Source organism: Hemiscyllium ocellatum, chromosome 18, assembly GCF_020745735.1.
Source record: "Hemiscyllium ocellatum isolate sHemOce1 chromosome 18, sHemOce1.pat.X.cur, whole genome shotgun sequence".
Classification (NCBI taxonomy): domain Eukaryota; kingdom Metazoa; phylum Chordata; class Chondrichthyes; order Orectolobiformes; family Hemiscylliidae; genus Hemiscyllium; species Hemiscyllium ocellatum.
Window position 1 is genome coordinate 37685582 of NC_083418.1, and position 25842 is coordinate 37711423.

At 39.9% G+C, this 25842-nt stretch overlaps 1 protein-coding gene across 1 annotated transcript in view; it reads left to right on the top strand.

Moving 5' to 3' along the window:
* Positions 1–25611, top strand: part of ush1c (Usher syndrome 1C) — a 218925-nt gene extending 193314 nt beyond the window's left edge. The window contains exons 26-28 of the mRNA XM_060838636.1: positions 13993–14102; positions 18316–18371; positions 25535–25611. Coding sequence (XP_060694619.1) covers positions 13993–14102; positions 18316–18371; positions 25535–25547 — 179 coding nt within the window. The 3' untranslated portion in view covers positions 25548–25611. The remainder of the gene's footprint in view (positions 1–13992; positions 14103–18315; positions 18372–25534) is intronic.
* The last annotated feature ends 231 nt before the right edge of the window (positions 25612–25842 follow it).

Here is a 25842-nt window from a genome sequence, read left to right on the forward strand (position 1 = left end):
TCGAAACGTCGAATTCCCTATTCCTGAGATGCTGCCTGGCCTGCTGTGCTTTGACCAGCAACACATTTTCAGCTGTGATCTCCAGCATCTGCAGACCTCCTTTTTTACTCGTCCTTTTGGTAAGAGTGACCATAACATCAAGCAATTCTTCATTGTGATAGAAAGTAAAGTAATCCAGTCTGAAACTAGGGTCTTAAGTCTAAACACAGAAACTACAAAGGTATTCAGTGTGAGTTGACTATAATAGATTGGATATCTTCATTGAGAAACATAATAGTGGATAGGCATTTGCAAATTTGTAAAGAATGAATGCATGCATCACAACAGTTATTAATTCCTTTCTGGTTCAAATATACAGCAGGGAAAGTGGCTAACAAAATAAATTAAGGATAGTGTTAAATCAGAAAGAGGAGACACATAAAGTGTACAATGAAAATGAAAAGCCTGAAGATCAGGAGTGGTTTAGTATTCTGCAAGGGAGGATGAGGTGTTTGATTAAGAGGGGTAAAATAGAGTGTAAGAGTAGACGTGCAAGGGACTTAGAAACAAACTGAGAGAACTTCTATAAGTATGTAAAAAGAAATTGTTTTGTGAAAACTAGTATAGACACACTCTGAGATGGGAGATTTGTTAATGTAGAACAAGCAAATGGCAGAGCTGTTACAAAACTACTTAAATTCTGCATTCACAAATGAACACACAATTTCCCAAAATGCTGGAAAGCAAGGGTTAATTGAGGAGGAGGAATGAAGGAAATTTAGTATCAGTACAAAATAGTGCTTGGCAAATTAATTGGATTGAAAGTTACTAAGTCTCCAAAGCCTGATAATCTACATCACCAGATACTAAAAGGAGAAGGCTGTGGAAGTAATGGATGTTTTGATCGTCAAGTTCCAAAATTCTGGTACAGTCCTACACAGAAACATCAATAGATAATAGAAGCAGGAGTAGACCATTTAACCCCTTGACCCTGCTGTGGATATTCATTGTGATCATAGCTGATCATTAAGCTCAATACCCTAATCCCACCCTAGCCACATACCCTTTGATCCCTTTAGCTATAAGAGCTACATCTACCTCCTTCCTGAAAATGCATAATGTTTTGGCTTCAACCACTTTCTGTGGTTGTAAATTCCACAGGATTAGCACTCCCTGGGTAAAGAAATCTCTCCTCATTGGAGTCCTACCAGGTTTATCCTTAAACTATGGCCCTGGTTCTGGACTCTCCCACGATTGGGAATATTCTACATGCATCCTGTCTAGTGCTGTTAGAATATTATACATTTTTATGAGATCCCCCATTTATACTTCTCCGGTGAATACAATCCTAACAGACTCAATCGCTCCTCATATGTTAGTCCTGCCATCCCAAGAATCAATTTAGTAAACCTTTGCTGAACTCCCTCTATAATAAGAATATCTTTTCTCAGGTTAAGAGACCAAAACTGCACACAATATTCTAGGTATAGGCCTCAACAATGTCTGTATGATTGCAGCAAGACATCCTTGATTCTGTACTCAAATTCTTTTGCTGTGGAGGCCATCATGCAGTACCCCACTAGTCACTGCCTGCCATTCACAAAAAGATCTATTTATTCCTACTCTTTGTTTCCTATCCATTTACCAATTTTGTATTCATCTCGATAAATTACCTTGCACTTTAATTTCACACAGCATTGTCTAATGTAAAACTTTGCTGAAAGCCTTCTAAAGTCCAAATAAACCATGTCCTGCAGCTCCCCATCAATTGTACTAGTTGCATCCTTGAAGATTTCCAATAGATTTGTCAAGTATGACTTCCCTTTTGTAAAACCATACTGATTGTGTCTGATTTGGCCACCATTTTCTAACTGCTTTACTATAAGATCCTTGAGGAGAAAGTGAGGTCTGCAGATGCTGGAGATCAGAGCTAAAAATGTGTTGCTGGAAAAGCGCAGCAGGTCAGGCAGCATCCAAGGAACAAGAAATTCGACGTTTCGGGCATAAGCCTGATGAAGGGCTTATGCCCGAAATGTCGAATTTCTTGTTCCTTGGATGCTGCCTGACCTGCTGCGCTTTTCCAGCAACACATTTTCAACTATAAAATCCTTGACAATGGACTCTAGCATTTACCCTGCCACTGATGTCACTGGTCTATAATTCAGTTTTCTCCGTCTTTTTAAATATTGGGATTAAATAAACTACCCTCCAATCTGTAAGAACCATTCTAGAGTCTGTGGAATGATGGCTACCAAAGCATCCATTATTTCTAGGGCCACTTCCTTAAATAATCTCTGTACAGTATTATGCTCTGGAGATTTATCCTTCAATCTACGTCAAATCATGTCTCACAAACTTGATTGAGTTTTTTGAAGAAATAACAAAGAAGATTGATGAGGACAGAGCAGTAGATGTGATCTATATGGACGTTCGAGAAGGTTCCCAATGGGTGGACTGATTAGCAAGGTTAGATATCATGGAATACACTGAGAACAAGCCATTTGGATATAGAACTGGCTCAAAGGAGAAGATAGAGAGTGGTGGTGGAGGGGTGTTTTTCAGGCTGGAGACCTGTGACCAGTGGAGTGCCACAAGGATCGGTGCTGGGTCCTCTATTTTTTGTCATTTACATAAATGATTTGGATTTGAACATAAGAGGTATGGTTAGTAAGTTTGCAGATGGCACCAAAATTGGAGGTGTAGTGGACAGCAAAAAGGGTTACCTCAGATTACAACAGGATCTGGACCAGATGGGCCAATGGGCTGAGAAGTGGCAGATGGGAGTTTAATTCAGATAAATACGAGGTGTTGCACTTTGGGAAAGCAAATCTTAGCAGGACTTATATACTTAATGGTAAGGTCTTAGGGAATGTTGCTGAACAAAGAGACTTTGGAGTGCAGGTTCATAGATTCTTGAAAGTGGAGTCGCAGGTAGATAGGTTAGTGAAGAAGGCGTTTAGTATGCTTTCCTTTATTGGTCATACAGGAGTTGGGAGGTCATGTTGCAGCTATACAGGATATTGGTTAGGCCACTATTGGAATATTGCGTGTAATTCTGGTCTCCTTCCTATCGGAAAGATGTTGTGAAACTTAAAAGGGTTCAGAAAAGATTTACAAGGATGTTGCCAGGGTTGGAGGATTTGAGCTACAGGGAGAGGCTGAACAGGCTGGGGCTGTTTTCCTTGGAGCGTGGAGGCTGAGGGGTGACCTTATTGATGTTTACAAAATTATGAGGGGCATGGATAGGATAAATAGACAAAGTCTTTTCCCTGGGGTCAGGGAGTCCAGAACTAGAGGGCATAGGTTTAGGGTGAGAGGGAAAAGATACAAAAGAGACTTAAGGGGCAATGTTTTCACGCAGAGGGTGGTACGTGTATGGAATGAGCTGCCAGAGAATGTGGTGGAGGCTGGTACAATTGCAACATTTAAGAAGCATTTGGAAGGGTATATGAATAGGAAGGGTATGGAGGGATATGGGCTGGGTACTGGCAGGTGGGACGAGATTGGGTTGGGATATCTGTTCAGCATGGACAGGTTGGACTGAAGGGTCTGTTTCCATGCTGTACATCTCTATGACTTTATGATTCTAATTTATCCAACACCATTTCTATACTAATACAGATTTTCTTCCGTTCCTTTTTCTTTCCTTGTGTTCTACATCATTTCTGGTACATTAATTGTGATTTCCTTTGTGAAGACAGAAGTGACGTATAAATTTAGTTTGTCAGTCTATGTTCCCCATGATAAATTCCTCTTTTTCTGACTGTAAAGGACCTATATCAGTTTTCACGAATCTTTTTATCTTTACATACCTATAGAAATGTTTACAGTCAATTCTTATGTTCACTGAAACTTTATTGGCATATCTTATTTTGCCCTTCCCAATCAATCCCTTGGACCTCTTTTGCTGATTTCAATTGTTCCCAATCCTCAGGTCTGTTGTTTTTTCCCCTGCCAATGTTTATGCCACATTTGTGCATCTAAAATTATCTATAACTTTCCTCATGAGCCATGGTTTGGCTACTGCTTTCTTTGCATTATTGCACCAGACACAATAAACGATTTTTGTAGTTCACCCATTCATTCTTTGTATGTTTTGCAAATGCCAATTCACTATCATTCATTTCAGCAACATTTCTCAATCCATTATTGCCAACTCACACCTCATACCATTGTAGTTTCCTCATTAAATTTCAGAACCCTAGTCTCCACCTTGATGAAGAATTCTATAATATTATGATCCCATATCCACAAGAAGTCTCTCACAAGTGCATTACCTATTACACCCTTCTCATTGCATAATACCTAGTTTAAGATGGCCTGTTCTCTGGTTGGTTCAACGTGTTGGTCAAGAAAATCAACTCGTATAGACTCTGGGAATTTCAAGTCTATAACATTGTGTCTTGTTTGATTTGCGCTATCTAAATGCAGATTAAAGACATCCATATCGGCAGAGGTTACTTCACTGTATGCATCTCTGATTTCCTGGGTAATACCATTCCCAGCACCACCACGGAGGTTTAACAGTCTATACACAAATTTTTTTTTTTCCCCTTGGTATTTCTTGATTCTATCCACATAGATTCTGTATTGTCTCAGCTAATATCTTTCCTCAAAATTGTGTATACATGCACTTCAATCAGAAATGCAACTCCATTTTGTCTATCTTTGCTAAATACTGAATACCCATGAATGTTCAGTTCCTGTTCATGGTCACTCTGCAACCATGTCTCCATAATCCCAACTGTATCATTTCCATACACATTTGCATAATTAATTCATCCACTTTGTTTTGAAGGCTTCATGCATTCAGGCACAATGCCTCGAAGCTTGTCTTTTTAATGTTCCTTGTTCTATTCCCAATTTTTTACTGTAGCCTTGTTTGATTCTGGCCTTTGATTCCTTTGCATATCACTTCTCTTTTTTCCCTTTCTGTCATTTGTTCTTTTACTTGATTCCCCATTCCTGACTCCTGGCACAGGTTTATATCACCCTGCCAAACTAGTTCAAATCATCCTCAACCACTCTCACAAAAGCTCCCCACCACATCAGTCCTGATCCTGCCTAGCTGTAACCTGTCCTGTTTGTATTGGTCCCACCACTCCCAGAAATGGTCCCACTGCCCCAGGAATCTGAAACCCTTGCCCCTCACACCATCTCTGTTGGCATGTATTCATCCACTATATCCTGCTAATTCTACTAACAGCACTTAGCACTGCTAGTATTCCTGAAATCACCACTACTTTTGAAATGCTTCTATTCAGCTTGCTTCCTACTTCTCCAGATTCTGCTTTTAGGGCCTTTATTTTTGGTTTTTGGTACCAATGTGTACAATGACCACTAGCTGGTCACCCTCTTCCTCAAGGATGTCCTCTAGCCACTCTGAAACATCTATGATCCTAGCACCAGGGAGACAACATATCAGCATTATCCTGGCAGATTGGAAAATGCCAAATATGCCATGCTATTTAAAACAAAGGAGAGAGAAAGGAAATTTCTAACTACAACCCAGTTCCTCTAATATCAGTAGTAAGTAAAATGCTGGTCTGTTTAAAAAAAAGAGTACAATAACAAAGCACTTAGAAAAGATCAATGGCCTTTAGCAAAATTATCATGGATTTATGAAAGGGGAATCTTGTTTGACAAACCTACTGGGATTTTGTTTTTTAGGTATAACTAATGGATTGGATCAGGGAGAACCAGTGGACTTAGTATATTTGAAATTTCAGGACACTTTTGATAAAGTCCCACATAAGAGGTGGTGTACAATATTTAACCATGTGGGATTGAGATAATATACAGGCATGGATTGAGAATTGGTTAGCAGACAGAAAACATCAGAGTAATAAATGGGTCTTTTTATGTGTGAAAGGAGATGACTGGAAGGTTTCCATAAGGTTTGGTGCTCAGGTCCCAACGATACAAAACATATACCACGATTTGGATGAGGGAATCAAATGCAATGTTTCCAAGTTTGTTCACAGCACAAAATGAGAAGAAATTGAGAGTGGGGAGAAGGATACAAAGATGCAAAAAGGCAATATAGATAAGTTGTGTGAGGGGCCAAATGCATGGTAGATGAGATTTAATGAGAATAAGTATGAAATTATCTGCCTTGGTATGGCAGAGTATTATTTAAATTGAGAAGCGCTGATGAACAATGGGACATAGGTGAACTTGTACATGATCATTGAAAACAAGCATGCAGATGCACCAACCAGTTGGGAAGAAAATGATATATTGGTCCTCATTGCAAGAGAGCTTAAGTATAGGAACAAAGAAGACTGGCTGCAGAACCTTGGTGTGGTCACACCTGGTATATTGTTTACAGTTTTGTTCTCTTTACTTAAGAAAGAACGTACTTACCAAAGAAAGCATTCAGTGAAGATTGCTGCAACTTATTTATGAATTTCTTCTCATTAAACTACCTAAAGATTTTGCTTTAGCACTTTAGACCAAGCAAACTCTGTAGACCCATCTTGAAAAGGTGGATTATGACTCTCTATCTCATCACAGGCCAGTGGTTGGCATTTTCTGCTCAAATGACTATGCTATTTGATGTCTGAAACAAATTTATCTTTTTATTGATTCCTTTTGGTCATGTATCAATGTTTTATATGACATTATAGATTTGTTCTCATTTAATAAATCAAAACTGGTAATTTCTAATTTGCAGGAATGAAGGAATGATAGGAGAAATTAACTCCATGTTGCTGAAGGATACTAAATGCAAGCTTGTTGAATACAAGGTTGAAATTGTGAACTGATACACTACGCACTCATAGAAGAAGACATCAAAATATATGTTGGGGATTACTACTTAAATCATTTATGAGAAAAAAGATTGATGAAATTTCTAATTATGCTCCATTTAGTGAGCTGTTCTTTAGTTTTTTTATTGCATCTTTTATAAAAAGGTAAAATGATGCAGGAAAAATAATATGAATATAAAATAATTACAAATTTTCTTATCTTTCCTTATTTGAAAATAATAAATTAAAACTCCAGGCTGATAAACAGTGAATGCTACCAAATACCTGGATGGGTGTTCACAAGGGTATTCCAGTCCTGTCATAAGCTTCACATGGACATACTTTCCAACAGGTGTCAGTGGATAGTAACATAAACAGGGAGTTTAGCTATTTTATTTTTCTTCACCCAACCAAGTATAACATGGACATTTGTTACCTATAAGGGTTCTTTTCAGCAACTTCCTTTGTTCAAATTAGGTTTCACTTACCTTAAATGGATTGAATCTCTTAGAAAACAGCTCAGTTCTCTGCCATAGGCATTTGATTTTAATTTTCATGAAGTTCAAATGGCTCTTCATTTTGTGGACATGGGAAATTTTAATAATTATAAAATAGTAATCAAGACACAGTAAACTGTTATTCTCCTCACGAGGAGTTATTGTAGCATAAAATCTATTGTATTACCTTAGTGCTATTTATGTACTTGCTCATCTATTATTCAACTAATTCATTTACAATTAAAGCCTAAAGCTAGATCTGAAATGATGAATGCCATTTGTGAAAGATGTGAGAAAGATCCTGTGGATGCATGGCAAGTTTCCATTAATAAAAAATAATAGTTTCTATTCATTATTCTGGGCACATTAGCAAAAGCTTATCTCGATGTTAAACCCATTGATGATACTGTCAAGAGAGAAGGGATTAGTCCATGAAACATGAGGGTAGATTTTAACTTTTGGATGACAAACTGCTAAAGAGTGCTGGTCAACTGCCTATTCCAGCACTGAAGGAGTCAGAGCCATTTTGATGCCCAAGCCTCATTTATGTTGAACTAACATGTTGCCCATTCCAAATAGCTGTTAGTGCCCTACTATCATGGTTCAGTGTGGTGCCCTGAGGCTGAAGGCTATTTAGCCACCAACAAGTTAACATCTCGGTGAGCTCACACTTGCTGAGGAGGGAAATCCTGAATGGACAGTAGACCAGATTACTTTTGTGGAACTTCTGGGGTTTTCTTGCCAGTTTGCCCGGCTAAACTTTGAATACTGCAGTCCGATGGAAGATAGCATTTCTGGTCAAGATTAAGAAAAGGCATGTGACTGAATTGCCAATTCCCTCCAGTTCCCTCCAGTTTCCAATTCCTTACTTGTCTCTTAGTTGCATACCTCACTGCTTAGCACCCAGTAGTTTTTGGCATTATGAATGACCTCAAAATGGCATCCACAGTTCACAGGTGAATTTGAAGTCTCTCTGCCATTTTGCATTTTTTGTCCTCTCTGTTGAACATGTGTATTTAAAGGAGTTATTGACCACAGAAAAGTTACTTGCTGGTTAATTTCCATCAGTGTTGGCATGTTTGGTGTCTTCCAAAACTGTTTAAACCTAAAGGTTATAGGAGGGGGTTGGGATCCCAAAATGAGGTCGTGAGCTGAACTTTAAGTTGCCAAATCTGAGGCAACAAGGTAGTGGAACTTTGACAGAGTTATAAACATCTGTGCCTCATGCTCTAATAGCCCCACTGCTCTCTAAGTTCTAACTGAGCCGTCATCACTGAAATAACTGCACAGAGGCCAGTATCCCATCACCAAGTCACCCTTTACTTACAAGTGGAGCGACCTTGACACTGATTCATCTCCCTCGGAGCCAACTCTCAGAGTGAACAGGTGGTCTGACTTCTTGTTTTTTTTTTATTTTATTAAACAATACATTATACAAACAATTAACATTAACAGCTCTATACAAAGAAACAACAATTTACAGAGAGAGGAGCAGCAAAGCCAGATTCCAAACCCTATTGTTCACTCAGTTTTCAGCGAAATGAAGACAAACCTCAAATCCCACTTTCAGTCATCACAAACATAGCAGTAACAAATGCATACAAGACAGTCCAATTAGATAAGAAACAGTGCATGGAATACAGACCCCACTCACCCCCAGCAAGTCACCCGCATCCCACCGCCCCCCCCCCCAACCTTTCGCCCACTCTAAGGCAGTCTGCCCCTAAGCCGCTTCCGGCTCTCCATCTGCCCCATGCCCACTCCAGCTCTCAGTCCACCCTGACACACCTTCCAGCCACCTCTAGAAGAGCCCATCCTGTTTCCTCAACCCCCACAGGATGACAGCAGTCAGGATGGCCTACCCACCTTCTGGCTTCCCTAACTGCCCTTCGCACCTTCCAGCTACCTCTAGTTCAGCCCGCCCTGATATCTGTCCGGGGTGACAGCGCTGAGGACGGCCTACCCACCTTCCGGCTCTCAGTCTGCCCCCATGCACCATCTGGCTCTTGCCCACCCCAATGCACCATCCACCTGCAGGCTGCACTGATGCACCATATGGCCACCTCCAGGACACCGCATCGCCTTCCCTGGGATGACAGCACAGTAAGGCCTGCCAGACCCAGGGACATACAAGACAGTGCAGATGATAAACCCAACAAGCAAGAAGACAGAGTCCATTATCAACGTACAGAGTTCATTACCATAAACAGTTCTCTTCAAAATGTAGCATTCATTCCCAGGAACAGAGTCCACTCCAGTATCCAAAGTGCATTGTCAAAAATAGATTCCACTCTAATCTGCAGAGTCCATTGCCAAAATTGGAGTCCACAACTGAAGCCAGAGTCCACTCCAGAAGGAAGTAAATGCACACCCCTTAGCACACTTAGGTGTTCAGTCTCTATAGAGTCCTGGCCCATCCATAGAGAACCAGGCCCACTCACAGGAACACAGTACATTTTAAAGGTGCAATTGACTCTCAGCGGGTTGATCCATGCTGAAGGCTGGGTCCACTCCCGCACTCTAAAATGCAGCAAATGCTCACTTCCTAGCAAACACACAGGTGTTCAGTCTTTACTGAGATCTAGTCCACCGACAAATGGCCAGGCCTACCCATACAGGAACAGCTCATCTGGAAAGATGTATTTTCTCACAGGGGCTCAGCCCAAACACCAAGAAAAGTGTAAGCACATTCAAACAACAAAGAAAACCAGAATGCAAGGGCTAAGCCATGCCAAAAAAAAATCAACGTTGTCCTTTTCTCAAAGTAAAAGAGAAAAGACCAATACACAGCCAGTAACCAGCCAGTGAAACAACAGTTCCCCGATGAGAACTGAATTATCTGGAACACATTGACTGTTGAAATCAGCCAGTTCAGAAGCCAGTCCTCAATGAGAAAAAATACCAGTTAACAAACTGGCTGTATAATTCATCCAGTTCAAGAATCAGGTTCCCTCCAAAAATAAACAGAAACCAACAGCATCAGAACACACTGGATGTGGGCAGCCAACTCATATTCAGCCCCCTCTTTGACTGAAATTGAGAGTCCTTCACCACTGATACAGCTCCATCAGAGCCAGCTCTCAGAGTGAACAGGACGTCTGACTTCCTGTTATCTGTCAGCCAGGGCGCCATGATTCGACCAGATTAACAGCCCAAATCAGGGAACTCATATTGTATGGGGTCCACCCGCTGACCTTGTTACAGTCACTACAATCACAATTGTCATTTCTAACTAAGGTCACAGTAGGAACGTTGTGTAAAAAGTGCTGACCCTATTTAGAAATGACAATTGTGATGATAGTTATGCCAGGTGAGACCATCCGTAATAAACACACTCAGATGTGGTAGGCAGGATCCCATTTACCATCAATCCCACCCCTTGTGTCCCCTCTGTTACTGATCATCACAACATTGACACAGAAACATAGACAATAGAACCAGGAATAGGTAATTTGCACTTTCAAGCCTGCTCCTCCATTTGTTATGAGCATGGCTGATCATCAAGCCCAATCTTCCAACCATATCCCTTGATCCCTTTAGCCACAAAGCTACATCTATCTCCTTCATGAAATCAAACAATGTTTTGGCCTCAATTCCACAGGTTCACTACTCTCTGGCTGAAGAGGTCCCTCCTTATCTCAGACCAAAAAGGCTTACTCATTATCCTTAAACTATGATCCCAGGTTCTAAACCTTCCCACCATCAGGAACATCCATCATCCCTGTATCTAACCTGTCTAGTCCTGTTGGAATTTTATTGGTTTCCGTGAGATCCCCCCCTCATTCTTCTAAACTGTAGTGAATAGAGTCCTAACCATCTGATCATCTCCTCATGTCAGTCCTGCCATCCCAGCAATCAAATTGGTAAATCTTCACTGCACTCACTCTATAGCAAAAACATCTTTCCTCTGATAAGGAGATCAAAACTGCATACAATATTCCAGTTGTGGCCCTTTTTAATTTTTTAATTGCAGCAAGACATCCTTGATCCTGTACTCAAATCCCCTCGCTGTGAAGGTCAACATTCAGTTTGTCTTCTTTGCTGCCTGCTGCATCTAAACGATTACTTTCAGTGATTGGTATACAAGGACACCCAGGTCTCATTAACTATTCACTTCTTTCAATATCACAACCTGAGCCTCGACTTCAACAATGAGATGTTGGTGCTGGCAGGTGGGACTAGATTGGGTTGGGATATCTGGTTGGCATGGACAAGTTGGACCGAAGGGTCTGTTTCCCTACTGTATATCTCTATGACTCTATGTTGATTTGATTCTGCTCATGCTACAGTAGAAACTCAGACATCAACCATCACACCTAGAGTTACTCCCCAATATCATTTAAAATAAATTAGCTCCAGACTCAACAAGTCCAGCATCAAGGAGGTGCCAGACTTCTCCATGTTCCATGTCATTGACTGCAGGCTTTCTGGTAGGCCAATACGCTAAGCATTTTACCTAATTTTCTATTCAACTTGCTCAGAAGTATTGTTACAAACCCCTGGAGTAGGTGGGACCTGAAACTAGGCCTTCTGGTCCAGGTAGGCACTCTAGAGGACCTTTTACACTAAGCATTTAATTGTACATCATCCTCCACTGGGGCAGGTGGAGTGGTATTTGTTATCTTTATCACCTCCCCCGATTGCAGATTTCTTGATCTGTGTGTTTCACTATATGCAGAACCCTCCTCTAATCAATTGTCCTAAATATGCAGAGTGTTTGTTTCTAGGTTTGTGGCGACAAGTATGGGAGAGAGAGAACATGTTTCTTCTTCACTAGTGTCCTCCTGCAATTTTAACTTTTGCTCTTTCACCATACCCTGATCAGTTTGAATTCTTGTTTTCCTGGCCAATCCCATATATCCACTTCAGATTTACAATGTGGTTGATTCTTCACCCTCTGTAATGGACTGACAAGCTACTCAATTCAAAAGCAGTTAGGGATGGGTAACAAATGCTGCCCTTGCTAGCGATGCCCAAATCCCATGGAATATTTTAAATCAAAAATCTTTCACCTATGCCTGTGTTATGAGGTAAACTACCAGACAGCTGCTGTGCCCTGGGGCAATTGAAACCAAGATGTGGACAATTAATTGCTACTTACATTAGATTCCCCTACAGTGTGGAAACAGGCTTTTCTGCCCAACAAGTCCACACCGACCCTCCGAAGAGTAACCCACCCAGACCCATTTCCCTCTGACTAATGCACCTAACACTATGGGCAATTTAGCATGGCCAATTCACCTGACCTGCACATCTTTAGACTGTGGGAGGAAACCGGAGCACCCGGAGGAAACCCATGCAGACACAGGGAGAATGTGCAAACTCCACACAGACAGAAATCTGAGGCTGGAATTGAACCTGGGTCCCTGATGCTGTGAGGCAGCAGTGCTAACCACTGAGCCACCGTGCTGCCCAAATAAAGCTTAAGGGCTTTATTCTTCCTTTGTTGGAGTTTCTCTGTCAGTGGAAGAAAGTGGAAACACAGCAGACAGCCCAGGAGTTTTGACAGTGCAGGCTGATGTTAGATAGAAAGGTGGGATACCTCTTATGAGGGTATCGTTTGCGCCCACTTTTCCACGATGGTATCCCCCTTGAATCCCTTCTACCCCACTTCCTCTCACCTGCATCTCCACAGTTCTATCCTCCCATGCTAGGGTCTGTAATCACGTCTGCCAAAATCCCCAAATTTATCCATACTCTTGAGACACCTTCAGTTTTTTGTGGGGGTCTGCTTGTAATGGCCATTGCTATCTTTTGGAACCAAAGAGCTGCTGGCTAAATAGATATCTAGGGCAGTACTTCATGTGCATGAGAAGCAGAAGCCCCTCCCCACATACACTAATTAAGTCCATGCCTAATGTAGTATTGCTGCGCAGCAACCAACTATCAGATCACTAAGGTGCAGTCTAATTTTTAGTTTAGGATGATGGGTAATCTGTCCTCCTGTAAAATCTAGTGCCTTGAGTACTATAAGAAGTCCTATTTTAGAGAGGAAACTGTCGTCCTTACCTGGGCTGATCTACATGTGACTCTGGACCAACAGCAACATGTTGACTCTTAACTGCCATCCAGGTAATTCGAGATGGGCAAGAAATGCTGGCCCAGCCAGTAATGCCTATATCCCTTAAATGAATAAAAATACATTGGAAGGAGATTAGATAGATTTCTCAGAATGATTCCTAGACTCTGAGAGTTAAATTACTGGGCAAGATTACACAAAGAACATTTAGAAGGTTATAGAATCATGTGATTTTAAAATTTCAAGGTCAACATATTATGTAAACAGAAAGGAACTATTGACACTATTTGGGGACCCATGGCTTGAAGGCACATTGGTAATCTAAAGGTTAGAGCTACAGACATGAGAAGTAAATTGCTACAAACAAAATAAGTTTGGAATTCTCTCCTGTAACTAGCAATTGTCCTTAGATCCATAACTACGTTAAAAACCAAGATTGATAGTTCTTTTTGTTAACCCAGTGGAATATAGCGTTATCAGGCAAAAGTAGCTTTATCAGGTTTCAGAGAGGCCGTGATCTCTTTGAATGGTGGAATTGGTTCAATGGGAGAAAAAGCTGAATACCTTCCTTTATTGCTCTTATAAACGTGTCTTATGAACCCAATTTAAATTTAAACCTTAGTTAAACATAATCAGAGCAGAGGTGTTGTTTACCTGGTGCAAAACTTTAATGATGTAAATGATATCGGTTATGATTTTTCTCCTCCAATCTAACCTTTGTTATTTTTCCAACTGTCTTCATTAGGTGGAATAGTGAAGGGAGATCAAATAATGGCTGTCAATGGAAAGATACTCACTGATGCCACCTTACATGAAGCTCAGACAACGCTGGCAAAGTCTTGGAATAGTGGTGGTGTAAGCATATGTAACCCTCATCATAGACTATTTAGGGTGTAACCATAAAGTAATTCAGTAGCACTTTTTAAAGGAAGACCAAAATGAAACTAAATTTAATCAACTTCAGGCTAAACAATCACTATTTACATCCCCTAAAGAAACTCAAATTATCCACATTGTCCACAGATATAGTTAATTTTCAGGTGTATACCATTATATCCAATTTGACCTGACCATCACATCTTACAGTCATAGAATCATAAAATCCCTTCAGTGTGGAAGCAGGCTATTTAGTCCATCAAGTCCACACCGAGTCTCCGAGGAGCATCCCTCCCAGATCACCAACCCTTTGTGATCTCTTTATTGCCTTTGCAGCAACGTTGTTTCTTCAACATTGAGTAATGGGTGAGCTGTGCTGAATATTGGGAAGAACAATTGCCACTTTATTAGTCTATTGCCACAAGCTCCATATTCAAGGAATGACTGAAACCCCTCTGTAACTTGTTTTAGACTGAACCAGATGATTTGCAACTTCAAGGTCCTCAATATAGTGTTGAGCTTCTAAACTAATACCTTTCTCAATCACAAACACTGCCCACTCTGCTTCCAAGACTGTATTTCTCATATCTTTATTCAAAATCTTATCCTGAACATCCTTCTCCTCAGAGCTTACTGATCTGCATTAGTTTATATTCCCCAGAATCTGTGTTACATGCATTTCTTTTACCAAAACTTTGTGACTCCTCTTAACATCATCTTCAGCTATCTTTACTTTTACACTTCAATGAATCACATTGAGATATTTTTCAATGCTGAATATTCTCGCCATGCTTCAATATTCCTTCTCAGGCAGTCCCCCAGGATTGAGTTTGACCTTGTTCTACTCCATAATGAAAGGCTCTTCCCACTCCAGTTATACTCTCTTCCACCCTCTTCTGTCAGGCAGAAGAAATAAAAATGTGTATACACGTAGAACAGGTTCAAGTACAGCTTCTTCCCTGCTGTTATTACACATCTGAATGGACCTTTAATGTTGATCTCATTTTCTGTGCACTTTCTCTGTAGCTGAAACTTTGTATTCTTTGCTCTGTTGTGTTATCAGAATGTACTTTGTATGGAATAATCTATCTGCACTGCATGCAAAACAAAACCTTTCACAGGACCTAGGTTCATGTGACAATAATAAATCAAATCAAGTATGTGTCCTGAGATTGTGAAACTGTATTTCTGGATTCACCCTGCCGTTGGTGGGGAAGGTTGTGTGTGAAGATGTGGGTGGGATACTCAGGTGTTTTGCTATATTATCTGTTTATTATCTATCTGTATTTTGGGTTTATTTTGTACAACAGTGCCATAGGCATGCACATTATTTTTATCCTAAATTTTTTGGTAGAAGTAGCAGTTAGAACATCAATGCTCTCCATTATTTAGAAATCATTGGACAGCAACCTCTAGTCTCCACAGTTAAAACAGATAATATTATATTGATTTACCCTGCTTCTATTGCACAGTCTTTGCAGCATTGGTATCTTACTGAGTGATATGACAACAAAGTACAAAAAGGGTGTGAGATTGCTCAAATTAGATATCCACCAAACATACAAGTGAAAGTTAGAACTAGCCCATTCAAATGTAAGTGGGACTGAAGGTTGACTTTTCGAAGTGTGGAATCACATCCCTTCAGATTCTAATTATTGTTGAGCACATTAAACAAAAATAATTTTATTAAACTCTTTCCTTGTCCTCTCTCTCACTTGCAATGTTATTTTAACTTTCCCTTCTTCATTTTGCATCATTCACATGATTTAACATGATTTTAATATTCCAAGATTTCCTGGTTCAGATTTTGCTTGATTCAGTGAAACACTTTGATCTAATTAGTTGAAGACTCATCACTTGCCCAGTTCACACCGACCCCAATATCTTGTGGATTAATCTGTGTTGCATTAGATTCCCAGTGATCATATGACTAGTGAAAAGCAAATGAGAGGCTTTTGGGCAGCAATACAGATAATGAATGATGAGGACTGTTCTTTTGCCACTGATCACTAATATGTTGTTTGGAGGACTGTCACGATACTTAGAGATTGTATCATTCTGATGATTTTTATCTTTCATTGTTTCCACTTCATTTATTTTTTCTTTCCACCCTCCCCATCTTGTCCCTGATACCATGTCTCTCGTAATCTATATATATTTCAACTTGTATGGATCTCTCACATATTCTTGCATGACTGAATATCAATCTCTTATCTTTTTAAAGGATCAATAGTGTTTGCAGAAAGATGAGAGGCAGCATGCATGAGTCAGTCATATCTATAATCGTTTTTATCAACATTACCGACAGCAAAAAGTATTGGTCTGAGGGTATTTTTGTTATACTTTCCCTATGACTACAAGAACAACATTGATTTCCATCTGTTTTTTAAGAGGTGGAATACAATGTGGGGAAAAAAGTTGCAGATGGTGAAAGAATGAAACTGTTTCTCTGACTAATGGGTTTTATTGAATTCTGGCTTTCAAAATCTCCAACGATTGATTACTTGAAATGTCCAAATGATAAAATAGCTACAATAAACATCAGCTTTATCTGGAAGATAAAATAACTTGTATTGAAATAGTGCTTTCAGCATTGGAAAATTTAGTGTTCAATTTACAGGGAGTGTAAATCTGCCCTTGAGTGTTGCTAGTACACCTGGAAACTCATAGGGTCAACCAGTCAGAGAAATATTGCTCCAGGAAATAGAATGGAAGAAATGGTGGTGAGGAGTGACTCTTCCAATCAATGACCAGTAGTGTAGCATTATTACTGAGTTAAATGGGGCAGACTTCAAAACTGGCCATCTTCAGACGTTTTATCAATGACCTTCCTTGTAATATATTGTCAGAAATGGGAATGTTTGCTGATGATTGCACAATATTCAGCACCATTTACAACTCCTTGGATTCTAAAGTAGTCAATGTCCATATGCAGCAAGACCTGGACAACATCTATTATTGGACAATTCAAAATGAAACCTCTAACACCCAAAGGTCTTGAACAATGATGTTATTATTGAAATCCCTCCTTTATTGCATTTAAAAACATCAAAAAATATCAGTATGACTCCTATCTCTTCAATATTTGATTCCTTTTTCTGATTCATTATCATTTTAAAGTTAATACTGACATCAAATCAGCTACCCTCTTTGATTATTTATTGAAATGCTTCAATTTAAAATGAAACACTGGAGCCCACCTGCATTAGATCTTGAGCAATTCCATCAAGACTTCCTTGATACATGGTAATTGAAAGATTACACACTGGTTTTCATTAATTCAGCTGATAACCTCTATTTCTATTCATTTTTGTCTCTTATCCAAATAAGGTGGATTTTAACACAAGCAGGAAAGAAATTGAAATAAATTTTGAATCTATTTACAAAAGATAAAGGAGATACTTCAAATCCACTCAATTCTCTGTTCATTGATTTCAAATTGAAATTTGGTGCTTTGAAATAAAAGGCCAAGTCAGTTCTCCAATTACAAAGTTAGTTATTACACCAATTATAAATGACATGTAAAAATTAGCTAAGATCTATTGGCCAAAAATATCTCCGATTAATTTCCACTATATGCTATATGCTATATGTTAGTTGGTTACAGCAATATCCCAGTAGTTTCCAGAGAAAAGGATGGAGTTTATGGCTAAGGTTTGTGCAGGCACCAAGTATAAAGGTTGAATGCACATAGATAACCTTGCACCCTAAATCTAGTACTGACTGTATTTTTCTCTATTTTAATATTATTTTGTTTAGTATAGTCCTGTATTGCCATAAATATGTCAGAAGGGAATTAGAACTTTTGAAGTGCCATTGGAGATCGTTGGGCTCTGTACTCATTTTGTGCTTCTATATGATGTGTGATAAGATATTTGACCAATAGACATGGGAAGCTGGATAATGTCATTGCTTGATCTCCATGACTCATGGGCTTCCAAAAATTAACTGGATAGTAGTCAATGGTAAGAAGGAGCTGATTTTCCCCTTCCTAACTCTTGGGAAATTTACATTATTTTTTGCACCGCTTTCATTGTTTGACTGATACCAGCTATGATAGTAAAAACCTATTCCTTCCTGTTCTCTATGTGGCTCCTTATGTTCATTAGAGAGTCATCAAAAGCATTTTTTAATAAATAATAACTTAAATGTTTTTATTATAAAATATAAAACGATTATATTTTTCTTACAGGACTGGATAGACCTTGTAATTGCTGTGTCCCCACCAAAGGAGTATGAAGATGAAGTGTAAGTCTAAGTTTACAGCCAGGGTTTGGTCAATTTCCATCTTTCTGTGTAGTATTATGTGAATTACCATTCAGATATCTATATGTATCTTTAAAATCTTTTCACCAATCAATGATCTTCAAATAAAAAGGTATGTTTCAAGAGCTGTACCTATATTTCCTAGTATAGGAAGTTAGTGAATAGTGTCCTGCAGCCTGGGTTGAGGAGAGGTTTGGAGGGTAGGAACCATGGTGGGCAGTGCGATGGATTTGTCACTAAGCTGCTCTCTGAAGTGGCCAATTAAACTGCTCAGTGGTTCCAAAAGAAGACTCAACAAAGCTATTTTAGGACTACTAGAGATGAGTAATAAATGCTGTTCTTGACAGTGACACTCTTATTTCACAAATAAGAACTTTTTTTTAATTAAATATATTTTGATTTTAAAAAAGGAATTTTTTTCTTTTGAATATTACAGCAAATATAAAACCAAACAATTCAAACCAATATTTAAAAATGCACTAATTACATAATTATGATATCTAAGCTAAAGAAGAAAACTCTTAACAATAATAAAAATGATAAGAACCATAACACCGCTCAGCAAAACAAAGCAATAGCCCTCGATCATCAAGCGCATATGTTTATACATATTCATATATACATAGCTCCTCCCCTATGGATACCAGACTCATTACATAGAACTGTCATGGCTATAGAAAGACCCTTACTAGTATGGTGGACAAATCTGTACCCGGGAAATCCAAAAAGGGCGTCCATGACTTAGAGAAATTCTCAGTTTTATGGTGCACCATGCTCTCAGAAAGTCCAAGAGGATGTGCTCCATGATTAGCTTACCCAAGTCCGCCAGCCCCTGGGGATTTTCTGACACCCACCCTAATGGAATGTTCTTTCTTGCACAAAATATGAGCATACTTAGAAGCCTTTTTTTTAATGTGCATCTAATGAAAGTGAATTAACAAAGCCAAGAAGAAGAGACATCAGGTCCATCTCCACCTCTGTCCCCAAGGTCTTCTCTATTTCACCTATCACAGCACTCCAGTATGCCCACAGTCTGTGGCAGGACCAAAGACAAAGAATAAGCATGTCCATGCCCACCTTACATTTAGAACACTTTGGAGATGCTCCTGCTTTAAATTTAATGAGGTGGTCTGGGGCCGGATGGACCCTGTGGAGAATCTTCAATTGCAAGTGTGGGTCCTAATGCAAATCAAGATCCTTTTTGCATTTCCCCAGATATCTTCCCATATTTAAGAAGAGATCTCAACGTCCAACTCCCTTTCCCATACCTTACAGAGCTATTCAGTCCCGTCCAAGACACCCTCTCCCAATGGATGATAAGCGTTGCTAGCAGGTAATATACTCTCAGCACTCAACACCCTCTTCTCCATGTTTGACCTATAAGGGTCAGTTAGAAGTGTGGTATCTTTTTATATGAAGTTTCTAATTTGAAATAAACAAAGAGGTCCCAGCTGGGCAATTTATATTTCCAAGCCAACTGGTCAAATGACATCAGTATGTCCCCTTCGAATAAATCACCCAGGCAAGACGCGCCCCTAGCTGCCCAGAGTTTAAACCCAGAGTCCATCATCCCTGGCCGAAAGCCCAGCATACCAACTATGGATGTCAAAAATGAATTTTTGGCAATATTGCTCTCACCCTGATGCATTGCCCTTCACACCTTGACAACATTGATGACTATTGGGCTATGGCAATATTCCTTAACTGTTCTCATTTTGTCTAAGAACTGCAGGCTAATAAGGGGGCATCTTGTCTGAGGTGCTTCAATGTCCAACCAAAATGAGTGGTGGTCCCCCCGGGCCCAATCATTCACATAAGATAGCAATGAGCTGAGCTGATTATTTTTGATATATGAGAGGCCCACTCCTCCCAGTCTGTAAGATAACTGCAATTTAGTCAATTTAATTAAGGACTGTTTGCGATACCAGATAAAAGAACCAAACCAGCTGTTCAGTCTTCTAAATATTTGCTTAGTAAAAAGCAGAGGAAGCATTCACACCCTACACCTTGTATAGAAAGATGAAAAATTAAGTCATACCCATTCCGTTGCAGCTTCAAATGCTCTGCATCATCCAAGTGTGTTTCTTGTAATAACACAGCATCCACCCTCTCCCTTTTAAGGCTGGAAAGTACCTTCTTCGTCTTGACAGGTGAATGACTCCCCTTAATATTCCAGGTGCACCACTTGAACACATCCTTAGTCATAACCTTCTATAGCACAATCTAGACTCTAAGAGTAAGAACTCAAACTACAGATTGCTGAGCTTTAATGCAAAATAATCCACAAAACCAAAAAAACTTCACAGACTAAAATACCTTCAGCCATCAAGTCTACACAACTTACAAAAATTATATACAGCAAAAACAGAAAAACAAAAAATTCCCCAAAAGCACTGATTAGAGGAATTTACTCCCCAGTCAAAAGGGGTACCTATGCATCCTACAACCTGCTAACCATCCCAACCGTGCCCTCAACTCCTACCAGCTAGGGTCATGCCACATACACCGACCACCCAGTAGAGAAAAAAAACACCCAAGAGCAAGGTTAGTACTATAGACAAGTAAACTAAAAATAAATATGTCACCCATCCCTTAACATAACTTGGAGATTAAAACTAAATACTCTGTCCATACTGACATCATTTCATGCAACAGTTACCAGTAAGGAGACTCCACCAAGTCCTTTTCAAAGAAAACCAAACCCAAACAATTCTGTCCTGGATGCCTATTTGGCTGTTCGACTTAAGTCAATATCTGGACAAAGTCATTTGCTTTATCTGGCAAGTCGAACAAATGTATGGATCAATTACGATTGATCCGAAGCACTGCTGGATATCTTAAAGAATACTGGATCCCAAGTTTTCTCAATCTTCTCTTGACACCATCGTAGGACTTCCTTTAACAGACCACTGCCGCCGAGAGGTCTTGAAAGAACATGACCCTGGAGCCGTCACATACCAACGCTCTTGAATCCCTCTCTTAGGGAGGGTCTAGAGGCTTCCAGGACTCTCTGCTTGTCTTTATAATGATGGAACCTCACCAGGACAGAGTGTGGGCGTTAATCCTCACCTGCCTTTCATGCCGCGATGCAGTGGGCTCTTTCAATTGTTATCCCTCCCTTCTCAACCTCCAAACCAAGGAATTCCAGGAAGCACTTCTCAAAGAACTCCACTGGCTGCTCACCTTCCATCCCCTCTTGAATGTTAACAATGCACCGGCTCTTTCTTCCGCCTCTGATTTTGAGATCGCCTAGCAGATCCAACAGACCATGGACCGGTGTTTCCAGGGCTTCATTCTGGTTCTAGGAGGAGTCAATCTCTGCCTCAATCCCTGCAGCCCGGCGCTCGATCTCATCGGTCTTTTTTCCACAGCTCTTGCAGCATAGCAGATATAGGAGCCAACTTCTCTTCAATTTTTTTCCTGTATCTGCCTCCCAAGTCCTCGCGAGATTTGACCAGCTCCTCAACCAGGGTCTGGTGAGTAAGCAAGCCCACTGCTTCAGAGGGCTGGACTGTGGCCCTGGCCCTAGATGAGCTTCCTCCTTTTCTTGGCATTCTCGAGCTACAAGGACAAAGGTAAGTCAATTTTATTCAGGTTTCTGGCTCCTTTACCATGTTTTTGCTCACAGTAAAGTGTTTGGGATGGGTTCTGGCTCTGTCAGGTCAGTGTTGCAGCATGAAGCCCAGCAAACGCGATCCTGACAGGATGCCACCATCTTGGATTCCCGAAGAATTTATCTCTAAAAGTCTGTAAACCTCAAATGAACATCAACAACTGAATCCATTGCGTGGGTAGATATTGCAAGCAAATCATGAACACTGAGAACCAACAAGCAAGCACATTTCATGAATGGAGCTCTATATTATGAATAATGTTAAAGATTGGAGCTAAATTAACAATGATTACTTGCACATCTGTCACCTTGGCTTAGGAATCGTGAGGGTTTTGGCAGAGGTTGAATATCTTCATTAATATTAAGTGTAAAGCAGCTGTTGCTCAAACAAATTGGGAAGAGGTGTAGCAGTGGAGTGAGAGGAAGACAGTACATGAATAAACCAGGCTTTAGTTGCCGCTTAATCAACAGAGGATGACACTGCTGCCGACTCCTGTGACATCCACCGCAAGTTTAGAAGGTCATTATCATTAAAGTCAAGGACAGTAAGACTTAAATATTTAGTTATCATGTGTTGAGCAAAATTGATTTGGAACCAGATGATAACAACAATGAAGTCAAGTAGTGGAATTGTTTGCAAGAGGTCTGACAAAGCAGCTCATGGTTGCAATCATCCTTACGACCACTGACAGTGCCATCCTTGCCCTGCTTTGATGCTACAACCCTGCCTGAGATGGGCAGCAAGATCATTATTGAAATGGAGATACTGAACACATTGGTCCTCATAGATAGAAGCTGCAGCACTCATGGTAGAGCAAGTGGTGTAAGCAGTAGTGGAAAGCCAGAACCAAGGGCTTCACCACACGTTAGCTCATTCCCTTTAACATCACTAATATGAAATGACAATACAAGCTAGTCAATCAAACTAGAACAACAGCTATTAAAAATCAACCTGGCAGAGGTTAATGATCCCTTTAAATTGTGGAATCTTTCCTTTTGCTACGTGTTCTTTCAGATGAGCATCATTTGTTCTTAGAAACGTTCACAAATTATGTTCTCCATGCCCCAAGTCTGTTTCTGTTACTGTGAACCTAACATTAATTGGCAATAGTTACTGTATTCAACTGTGGAACTGAAAAATTGCATGTATTATTCTATCACTGCTGGAGTAAAGGTCAGAAAAATTTGCTGCAACAGCACACACAATTTTTATGCTACATTATATTAGTGTAGCTGGCTCATTTCAAATAGATCAGGATACCATTCTCGGAGTGCTGGAAATGTGCAAAGTAGACAGATTGTGATTTCCATCAGTTAGAATGCTGATTTGACTCTTGTAGTGCCATTTTTTTTGTTTGCAACAATTAAACCAATGCGCTGTTTTAATATTGCACACCTGAAAGTACACGTAGCAAAAGGAAAGTTTCCACAACCTTTGCCAGGTTATTCTTTGCTTGATTTTTAACAGTGGTTGTTCTGTTTGTCAAAGGATTGACTAGCTTGTATTGTCATTTCAAATTAGTGATGTTAAAAGGAATGAGCTAATGTGTGGTGAAGCCCTTGGTTCTGGCTTTCCACTACTGCTTACACCACTTGCTCTATCATGAGTGCTGCAGCTCCTATCTATGAGGAGCAATGTGTTCAGTGCCTCCGTTTCATTAACGATCTTGCTGCCCATCTCAGGCAAACTTGTAGTATCAAAGCAGGACAAGGATGGCACTGTCACGATGATGATAGCAACCATGAGCTGTTTTGTGCTGTGCTACTTCTAAATTATTGCAAGCACCATCCCCAATATCCTGCAATCCCCACTGTCATATGATATTGAAACTCTTGATGCAAAGATAGGGAAAAATAGTGCTGCTTTTTTTTCTGGAGAGGTACACAAAGTATGCATGTGACTTGGCAAGGATAGTAGGCAGTCCTGTACTTGGGGGCCATAGTCATCAATCAGAATCAACCAACATTTTCATGGCCTGGACTGGGTGATGGATATGCAGCTGTGCAGTTGTCCTGCAGGAGTGAATGATATGTTTCAATGAGTGTAGCGCAGTATGTTTATTGTCAATGGTATTCCTGAGGTCATTGAATCATTGGCCATGTGTGCAAGCTTGTACTGCAGGTGTGAGGCTTGCAGCAGCACTAAGTTTGTGAAGTTGACGTCAACTATGTGAAGAATGGTTTGAGATTGGTAGCAGTTATTGGTAGGTAAATCATGGAGGTTTGGTGCATTGAGTACTCTGTAGGGCTACTGAGACAGTTGGTGGAATATGATATTTGAAGATGCATTGTCAACCTTGACCACTTTGCATGAGATCATTGAAGTTCTTGCGCCACTGTGTCCCACTCCTTCAGGATATACCTGCTACTTGGCTCTAGGGGTTGGTTAGCTCAGTTGGCTGAACAGCTGGTTCACATTGCAGCATTCTTGCACTAGTTAAGGTTACCATGAAGGATCCTCCTTCTCAACTTCTTCCTTTGCCCGAAGGGCAGTGACCCTCAGGTTAAACCACCACCAATTGCTTCTGTCTAATGAAGGAGGAGCTTTATATTCCAGTTGGACTATGGTGACTTTACCTTCTAATTTGCTGTTTGGCGATCTAGTCCAACCACCTTCTTAGAATTTTCTCGATTATTTCCTAGGCTCCTGATATCCTCCTGCAGCATCAAGGCCTACAATGCTCTATTAGTAAGTCTTGGAGTCCACACTCAGCCGTTCCTGTGTTCTCCCATTCCTGTGCCTTTGTTGGATTCACCTAAACTCTGAAATGATTTCCAGCTCAGGGCTTTATGTTGTGCAAGCTAATTTGAACTCTTATCTACTCTGCAGCACATTTTATTTCAGCTCCATGGGATGCAACAGCATTGGGTTATTCACACATCGAACATTAATCGGAACGTTTCCAGGTCTGCTTTCGTATCCAGAACTCTATGTTTTAGGATCCTTCAAAATAATCCTTCAACCCTTCAATTCTGTGCCAGTCAAAAACTGCCATCTACCTATTAGAATAGGTAGATGGCAGTTTTCTAGTATTCTAATATTTTTTTCCTTTGTTGATTTCAAAATCATTTTGTGCAACTTGTTTGAGGTAAAACATGTAATTCTCTCAAAACGTTTTCTAACTAGTGATAATTTAATGTTTTCAACCTCATCAATAATTGTTGTCTCTGATCCATTGGTAACTTTGGAATTAATTTTAAAACTTTTGGTTTATATGTTAATGTTGGTGCCTCATTCACAAAAGATAATTGAACAGCTTGTTGGAGCAGATTGATGGGCTGAATTTTAACTCCGAGAAATTAGTGGGTTGGGGTTGTGCGAGAGGTCAAACTGCATGAACATTGAAGCTTACCTGCATAAAACTCATGCACTTCCAGTTTCAAATCACTGACAAAATGTGGCATTGAATGAGACCCTGAAACAGCTTCGGAGATTCTAAGAGGGGCATGGTAGGTTGCCTCAGGAAAATTACCAAATGGAAGTGAATGCATTTCAAATGCATAAAACAATTTTTTTTTCCTCTTTTTACAGGACTTTCTTTTGACAATGAAGAAACATAAGCATCAGAAGAATGATGCCTCTCAGAATCAAATTATTTCCACATCGGCCAATATTAAAATCGATGAAAATGAGAAAGAAGAAAGCAAATCAAATTGATTCATCTTATTAAGAAAGTAATGATAATGATAAAAGATGCAGATGATACATATTGCTACAAGTAGTAAACAAAAACTGAACATTTTTTAAGTGAATTTAACAGGAACATTTAATTGAAGTGTTATAATTTTATTCATGTACCTGTGTCAAATTAGTTTTCATTTGAGATCATATTGGAAGGT